A 9,401-nucleotide genomic window follows, 5' to 3' on the forward strand; every position below is an offset into this window, starting at 1 on the left:
GCTAGTGTTGGATTTAGGGTTAGGTTTAGGGTTAGGGAAAATAGTATTTTGAATGGGACTGAATTGTGTGTTAGCTGTACAAGACTGTGCGTGATAGAGAGAGCTAGTGTGTGTGTGTGTGTGTGTGTGTGTGTGTGTGTGTGTGTGTGTGTGTGTGTGTGTGTGTGTGTGTGTGTGTGTGTGTGTGTGTGTGTGTGTGTGTGTGTGTGTGTGTGTGTGTGTGTGTGTGTGTGTGTGTGAGAAAGAGAGTGGGACGTGTGCGAGATTGACACACACACACTGTTCTCTGACTGAAGACCACCTGTTATATTATTCTCCTCAGGAAAATTCATGATGCAGGTGCTGCCCCCTAGTGGCCACGCAGTGCACGAGGACACACCAGACAAAGTAAGACACACGCGCACACACACACACGCACGCACGCACGCACACACACACACACACACACTAACATGCATGTTGTCTCTTGTGCAGGTTGCAGATGCTCTGGCCAGCTTTCTGTTCAGACACAAGTTTGCTGAGGCCAGCAGAGGTCAGCGCACGAGGTGAGACATGCTAACACGCTAACTGACCCTGAACCTATAGTGAATCTATAGAAACATGCTAACATGCTAACTGAACCTATAGAAACATGCTAACTGACCCTGTACCTATAGAAACATGCTAACTGACCCTGAACTTATTGTGAATCTAACGAAAACATGTTAATTGACCCTGAACCTATTGTAAACCTATAGAAACATGCTAACATGCTAACTAACCCTGCACCTATTGTAAACCTATAGAAACATGCTAACTGACCCTGAACCTATTATAAACCTATTGAAACATGCTAACTGACCCTGAACCTATTGTAAACCTATAGAGACATGCTAACTGACCCTGAACCTATTGTAAACCTATAGAAACATGCTAACTGACCCTGCACCTATTGTAAACCTACAGAAATATGCTAACATGCTAACTGACCCTGAACCTATTGTAAACCTATAGAAACATGCTAACTCACTCTCTTTCAGCTCCTCCTACCCTTTCACGCGGTGAAGTCAGGCAGACCAACAGAGAACATCCAGTCTTTCTGTGTCCTGAACAACAAATATTTCAATCATTTTCATATTTTACTTTCCAACAGTTTATAATGTTTTAGTATTCACTTCGGTTACCTCATTTTAGCTTCTTAGTCACTTAGAATTCTATCTTTTACAGTCGTAGTGTAGTTCAGTAAACATGTTGCAGTGTTTTTAAAGTACAAGCCCCAGTAGTATGGGCAGTGGGATGGTGTTATGTATGTAGTAAAATGTGTCTAGTTGGACTGTGACTCAAACATGTGTTGGGTAAACAGTTCTCATGGGAGAGGAATGTAACGATCACTAACACACACACACAGGAAAGCAGGCATGCACACACACACACAGGAAGTAGGCATACACACACACACACACAGGAAAGTAGGCATACACACACACACAGGAAAGTAGGCATACACACACACACACACACACACTAAGGAAAGCAGGCATGCACACACACACACTAAGTAGGCATACACACACACACTAAGGAAAGCAGGCATGCACACACACACACTAAGGAAAGTAGGCACACACACACAGTAATATGATACAGGAGGGGAGTGATGATATTTTCATAAAAGCTACATTTCTTGTTGTGTGAAGGAAGCCATGTTTTAAAAGGACGCTAGAAAGACAACAATAACATGTAGTAGCAGGAAACGGACTAGTTTCTGATAAACATAGACCTGAATGTGGACTAGTTTCTGATAAACATAGTCCTGGACTGTGGACTAGTTTCTGATAAACATAATCCTGAATATGGACTAGTTTCTGATAAACATAGTCCTGGACTGTGGACTAGTTTCTGATAAACATAGTCCTGAATGTGGACTAGTTTCTGATAAACATAATCCTGAATATGGACTAGTTTCTGATAAACATAGTCCTGAATGTGGACTAGTTTCTGATAAACATAGTCCTGTACTGTGGACTAGTTTCTGATAAACATAGTCCTGGACTGTGGACTAGTTTCTGATAAACATAGTCCTGGACTGTGGACTAGTTTCTGATAAACATAGTCCTGAATGTGGACTAGTTTCTGATAAACATAGTCCTGAATGTGGACTAGTTTCTGATAAACATAATCCTGAATATGGACTAGTTTCTGATAAACATAGTCCTGAATGTGGACTGGTTTCTGATAAACACAGTCCTGAATGTGGACTAGTTTCTGATAAACATAGTCCTGTACTGTGGACTAGTTTCTGATAAACATAGTCCTGGACTGTGGACTAGTTTCTGATAAACATAGTCCTGGACTGTGGACTAGTTTCTGATAAACATAGTCCTGAATGTGGACTAGTTTCTGATAAACATAGTCCTGAATGTGGACTAGTTTCTGATAAACATAGTCCTGAATGTGGACTAGTTTCTGATAAACATAGTCCTGGACTGTGGGCTAGTTTCTGATAAACATAGTCCTGAATGTGGACTAGTTTCTGATAAACATAGTCCTGAATGTGGACTAGTTTCTGATAAACATAGTCCTGAATGTGGACTAGTTTCTGATAAACATAGTCCTGGACTGTGGACTAGTTTCTGATAAACATAGTCCTGAATGTGGACTAGTTTCTGATAAACATTGTCCTGGAATGTGGACTAGTTTCTGATAAACATAATCCTGAATGTGGACTAGTTTCTGATAAACATAGTCCTGGACTGTGGACTAGTTTCTGATAAACATAGTCCTGGACTGTGGACTAGTTTCTGATAAACATAGTCCTGAATGTGGACTAGTTTCTGATAAACATAGTCCTGAATGTGGACTAGTTTCTGATAAACATAGTCCTGAATGTGGACTAGTTTCTGATAAACATAGTCCTGGACTGTGGACTAGTTTCTGATAAGCATAGTCCTGAATGTGGACTAGTTTCTGATAAATATAGTCCTGGATGTGGACTGAATCTGTTTTGGAAACCAGTGTGTTGTAAATAGACACCAGGCTCATATAGTTTGTAGTGTCCTTCCATGTTATTCTGTCATGTAATGTCTCTCTTAAGGGTTTATTCATGATAATCTGTAATGTCTCTCTAAGGGTTTATTCATGTTAATCTGTAATGTCTCTAAGGGTTTTATTCATGTTAATCTGTAATGTCTCCCTAAGGGTTTATTCATGATAATCTGTAATGTCTCCCTAAGGGTTTATTCATGATAATCTGTAATGTCTCTAAGGGTTTTATTCATGTTAATCTGTAATGTCTCTAAGTGTTTATTCATGTTAATCTGTAATGTCTCTAAGGGTTTATTCATGTTAATCTGTAATGTCTCCCTAAGGTTTTTATTCATGATAATCTGTAATGTCTCTCTAAGGGTTTATTCATGATAATCTGTTAATCTGTAATGTCTCTAAGGGTTTATTCATGATTATCTGTTAATCTGTAATGTCTCCCTAAGGGTTTTATTCATGATAATCTGTAATGTCTCCCTAAGGGTTTATTCATGATAATCTGTAATGTCTCCCTAAGGGTTTATTCATGATAATCTGTAATGTCTCCCTAAGGGTTTATTCATGATAATCTGTAATGTCTCCCTAAGGGTTTATTCATGTTAATCTATAATGTCTCTCTTAAGGGTTTATTCATGATAATCTGTAATGTCTCCCTAAGGGTTTTATTCATGATAATCTGTAATGTCTCTAAGGGTTTATTCATGATAATCTGTAATGTCTCTCTAAGGGTTTATTCATGATAATCTGTAATGTCTCCCTAAGGGTTTATTCATGTTAATCTGTAATGTCTCCCTAAGGGTTTATTCATGATAATCTGTTAATCTGTAATGTCTCTAGGGGTTTATTCATGATAATCTGTAATGTCTCCCTAAGGTTTTATTCATGATAATCTGTAATGTCTCTAAGGGTTTATTCATGATAATCTGTAATGTCTCCCTAAGGGTTTTATTCATGATAATCTGTAATGTCTCCCTAAGGGTTTATTCATGATAATCTGTAATGTCTCTAAGGGTTTATTCATGATAATCTGTAATGTCTCTAAGGGTTTTATTCATGATAATCTGTTAATCTGTAATGTCTCCCTAAGGGTTTATTCATGATAATCTGTAATGTCTCTAAGGGTTTATTCATGATAATCTGTAATGTCTCTAAGGGTTTATTCATGATAATCTGTAATGTCTCTAAGGGTTTATTCATGATAATCTGTAATGTCTCTAAGGGTTTATTCATGATAATCTGTAATGTCTCCCTAAGGTTTTATTCATGATAATCTGTAATGTCTCTAAGGGTTTATTCATGATAATCTGTCATGTCTCTAAGGGTTTTATTCATGATAATCTGTTAATCTGTAATGTCTCTAAGGGTTTATTCATTAAAAGAGAGACGTGAAAAAGAAAACATGCCATACAATTTATTGGAACACGTGCAACATTTTTACAGACAATCAAAAATACCCCACGGCTGTTGTGTATCTTACACACACTTACCCTGTGTGTGAAAACCCATACTACTAATTCTGTATGTTCTGGATACCCCCAAAACACCAACCGTGCCGTTACCATGGTTACAAACACCACGGAAGAGGAGGGGGTCGTAACTAACTCTCAGCCGGTCGGATTGCAGAGAACCTTGACGATCCACTCTCTTTATGTGGACGACTCTAGGGATGGATACCCAATTCTCTAAACTTCTACCCCCCCCTTGGAAGTGTGCACTTGTTCCCTATCCCTCATCGATTTGAAAGTAATGGATTCAGGGCAAAGAATGATAATCTCTCATTGAAAATGACTTCCAACCCAGAATCCTAACGGGAGTAGTTGAGGAAAGAGGGAACTATAATCCCCCCTCGGGGCTCCTATAATCTCTCTCATCAGGTCCCCCCCTCGGGGCTCCTATAATCTCTCTCATCAGGTCCCCCCCTCAGGGCTCCTATAATCTCTCTCATCAGGTCCCCCCCTCGGGGCTCCTATAATCTCTCTCATCAGGGCTCCTATAATCTCTCTCATCAGGTTCCCCCCTCGGGGCTCCTATAATCTCTCTCATCAGGTTCCCCCACCCCCGGGGCTCCTATAATCTCTCTCATCAGGTCCCCCCCTCAGGGCTCCTATAATCTCTCTCATCAGGGCTCCTATAATCTCTCTCATCAGGTCCCCCCTCGGGGCTCCTATAATCTCTCTCATCAGGTCCCCCCCTCGGGCTCCTATAATCTCTCTCATCAGGGCTCCTATAATCTCTCTCATCAGGTCCCCCCTCGGGGCTCCTATAATCTCTCTCATCAGGTCCCCCCCTCGGGCTCCTATAATCTCTCTCATCAGGGCTCCTATAATCTCTCTCATCAGGTCCCCCCCTCGGGGCTCCTATAATCTCTCTCATCAGATCCCCCCTCAGGGCTCCTTTAATCTCTCTCATCAGGTCCCCCCCTCAGGGCTCCTATAATCTCTCTCATCAGGTTTCCCCCCCTCAGGGCTCCTATAATCTCTCTCATCAGGGCTCCTATAATCTCTCTCATCAGGTCCCCCCCTCAGGGCTCCTATAATCTCTCTCATCAGGCCCCCCCCCTCGGGGCTCCTATAATCTCTCATCAGGTCCCCCCCTCAGGGCTCCTATAATCTCTCTCATCAGGTCCCCCCCTCGGGGCTCCTATAATCTCTCTCATCGGGTCCCCCCCTCAGGGCTCCTATAATCTCTCTCATCAGGGCTCCTATAATCTCTCTCATCAGGTCCCCCCCTCGGGGCTCCTATAATCTCTCTCATCAGGTCCCCCCCTCAGGGCTCCTATAATCTCTCTCATCAGGTTCCCCCACCCCCGGGGCTCCTATAATCTCTCTCATCAGGTCCCCCCCCTCAGGGCTCCTATAATCTCTCTCATCAGGGCTCCTATAATCTCTCTCATCAGGTCCCCCCCTCGGGGCTCCTATAATCTCTCTCATCAGGTCCCCCCCTCAGGGCTCCTATAATCTCTCTCATCAGGTCCCCCCCTCAGGGCTCCTATAATCTCTCTCATCAGGTCCCCCCCTCAGGGCTCCTATAATCTCTCTCATCAGGGCTCCTATAATCTCTCTCATCAGGTCCCCCCCTCGGGGCTCCTATAATCTCTCTCATCAGATCCCCCCTCAGGGCTCCTTTAATCTCTCTCTTCAGGTCCCTCCCTCGGGGCTCCTATAATCTCTCTCATCAGGGCTCCTATAATCTCTCTCATCAGGTCCCCCCGTCGGGGCTCCTATAATCTCTCTCATCAGGTCCCCCCTCAGGGCTCCCGGGTGGAACAATGGTCTAAATCACTGCATCTCAGTACTAGAGGTTTCACTACAGACCCTAGTTCGAATCCAGGCTGAATCACAACCGGCCGTGGTTGGAAGTCCCATAGACGCTGGGCACACAAACACAACAGTGTCGTCCGGGTTTGGCTCAGTGTCGTCTGTCATTGTAAACAAGAATTTGTTATTAACGGACTTGCCAAATTAAATAAAAGGTCAAAACTATTATGTCCAGTCCTCTCAGAGTAGGAGTGCTGATCTAGGATCAGGTTAGGCTTCAGCCAACATGTATTCAGTTAGTGGCTAGGTTGGCTAAAGCATAAACTGATCCTAGGTCAGCACTCCTAGGCTTTATGACTACTGGCCCTGGTGTACGATTCCAAATCCACGCAATAGTGAGTCTGTGTGAGGATTGTTGTTGACGCTCTGCCTGACAGGTGCCCGGGTCTGATCTCACAGTCAAATCCTTTGGGAGTGAAGTCATTTGAATAGCAGGGGGCGGAGAACATAGGAGCTTACGAAGCTGAGCCCAGCTTTTTAGAAAGACATGTCTATGAAGCGGGCTCATTTGACAGGGGGGGTTGTGTTTGCACGGAGACGGGCTGTAATTGGCTGTCTCTCTCTCTCGTCTCGTCGATGATCGCCAGGCACAGGCAAGCTTCATTACCTGTCCTGTCAAAGCCAGAGCCCTTCTGATCACAGGAGATGTCTCAGCGTGTGATTGGCCCCCGGCCTGTGACGTGGCGGGGCTGATTTACAAACTCTCTCAGTCTCACGTCGCAATTGGATGTTGTTGATCCATGTTTTTCAAAATGTCACAATTTTGAAGTTGTTCCAAACATAAAAAAAGTGTTTAAGATAACCCTTCAGAGTTAGTGCCTACCCTTTAACCAATCAGAGTTAGTGCCTACCCTTTAACCAATCAGAGTTAGTGCCTAACCTTTTAACCAATCAGTTAGTGCCTAACCTTTAACCAATCAGTTAGTGCCTACCCTTTAACAAATCAGAGTTAGTGCCTAACCTTTAACCAATCAGTTAGTGCCTAGCCTTTAACCAATCAGAGTTAGTGCCTAGCCTTTAACCAATCAGAGTTAGGGCCTAACCTTTAACCAATCAGAGTTAGTGCCTAACCTTTTAACCAATCAGTTAGTGCCTAACCTTTTAACCAATCAGTTAGTGCCTAACCTTTTAACCAATCAGTTAGTGCCTAACCTTTTAACCAATCAGTTAGTGCCTAACCTTTTAACCAATCAGTTAGTGCCTAACCTTTAACCATTCAGTTAGTGCCTAACCTTTAACCAATCAGTTAGTGCCTAACCTTTTAACCATTCAGTTAGTGCCTAACCTTTTAACCAATCAGTTAGTGCCTAACCTTTTAACCAATCAGTTAGTGCCTAGCCTTTAACCAATCAGAGTTAGTGCCTAGCCTTTAACCAATCAGAGTTAGGGCCTAACCTTTTAACCAATCAGTTAGTGCCTAGCCTTTAACCAATCAGAGTTAGTGCCTAGCCTTTAACCAATCAGAGTTAGTGCCTAGCCTTTAACCAATCAGAGTTAGTGCCTAAGCATTTATCTTTAAGGTTAGGGCCTAACCTTTAACCAATCAGAGTTAGTGCCTACCCTTTAACCAATCAGAGTTAGTGCCTAACCTTTAACCAATCAGAGTTAGTGCCTACCCTTTAACAAATCAGAGTTAGTGCCTAACCTTTAACCAATCAGAGTTAGTGCCTAACCTTTAACCAATCAGTTAGTGCCTAACCTTTAACCAATCAGAGTTAGTGCCTAACCTTTTAACCAATCAGTTAGTGCCTAACCTTTAACCAATCAGAGTTAGTGCCTAACCTTTAACCAATCAGAGTTAGTGCCTACCCTTTAACCAATCAGAGTTAGTGCCTACCCTTTAACAAATCAGTTAGTGCCTAACCTTTAACCAATCAGAGTTAGTGCCTAACCTTTAACCAATCAGAGTTAGTGCCTATACGTTTATCTTTAAGGTTAGGGCCTAACCTTTAACCAATCAGAGTTAGTGCCTAACCTTTAACCAATCAGAGTTAGTGCCTATACGTTTATCTTTAAGGTTAGGGCCTAACCTTTAACCAATCAGAGTTAGGGCCTAACCTTTAACCAATCAGAGTTAGTGCCTAACCTTTAACCAATCAGTTAGTGCCTAACCTTTAACCAATCAGAGTTAGTGCCTAGCCTTTAACCAATCAGAGTTAGTGCCTAGCCTTTAACCAATCAGAGTTAGTGCCTATACGTTTATCTTTAAGGTTAGGGCAACTGTGATAGACTCAAAACATTTATTTTTCTTTTTGAAACAAACATTATTGCTGGATTGAAAAGATGCAACCTTTGGAATCAGAGGCTGCCGTTACCTACCTGAAGGTAACAGTGCTCACTGTTGCCTCCTAGTGGTCGGTTCCCACATCGTTTCCCCCGACATCCTCAGACGTCGAATAATGACTTCTGACACGGGTGACCTGGCTGTGGTAACACGGCCTAAAAATCATACCTAAACATTTTTTTAAATATAGGTTTTCTTTAAATACACTGTCATTTAAAAAAAGGTAAAATACAAAACAGTCAGCAATAGTCTTAATCAATTCTGGGCTGGTGAAATGATACCTAGGTTAAATATAAACCCTTCCACAACTATAAAACCCACTAATAAATGTACAGTTTTATCAAGGTAGTAGTTTAAACCTGTTTTTTGTTGTTGTTATTGTTTTGTTGTTGTTATTGTTTTGTTGTTGTTATTGTTTTGTTATTGTTTTGTTGTTGTTATTGTTTTGTTGTTGTTATTGTTTTGTTGTTGTTATTGTTTTGTTGTTGTTATTGTTTTGTTGTTATTGTTTTGTTGTTGCAATAATCAATGATCTAGCTTGTAAGTCTATGAAAATGTCCTTTTTATTAGAAACGTGACCAGTACCATGCATAAAACACACATTCAACCAATAATGACCAACTTCTGGAAGCAGGCGTGATAGAATATTAAATAAACAGGCGTCGTCAACTAAATCTCTCAAACACCTAGAAATGTAACGTTTATCCAACTCTTTAAACAACAAGTTGCTAGTTCACAAGGTAAAACTGAATTGTTATGAAACTGGACTGTTTGAACAG

At 41.8% G+C, this 9,401-nt stretch overlaps 1 protein-coding gene across 1 annotated transcript in view; it reads left to right on the plus strand.

Moving 5' to 3' along the window:
- The window catches only part of LOC109881161 (protein phosphatase methylesterase 1), a 37,791-nt gene extending 33,372 nt beyond the window's left edge, over positions 1–4,419 (plus strand). Inside the window, exons 11-13 of the mRNA XM_031791631.1 lie at positions 323–387; positions 475–545; positions 1,020–4,419. Of these exons, the coding sequence (XP_031647491.1) occupies positions 323–387; positions 475–545; positions 1,020–1,044 (161 nt within the window). The 3' untranslated portion in view covers positions 1,045–4,419. The remainder of the gene's footprint in view (positions 1–322; positions 388–474; positions 546–1,019) is intronic.
- The last annotated feature ends 4,982 nt before the right edge of the window (positions 4,420–9,401 follow it).

This window comes from Oncorhynchus kisutch, linkage group LG16 (genome assembly GCF_002021735.2).
Source record: "Oncorhynchus kisutch isolate 150728-3 linkage group LG16, Okis_V2, whole genome shotgun sequence".
Classification (NCBI taxonomy): Eukaryota; Metazoa; Chordata; class Actinopteri; order Salmoniformes; family Salmonidae; genus Oncorhynchus; species Oncorhynchus kisutch.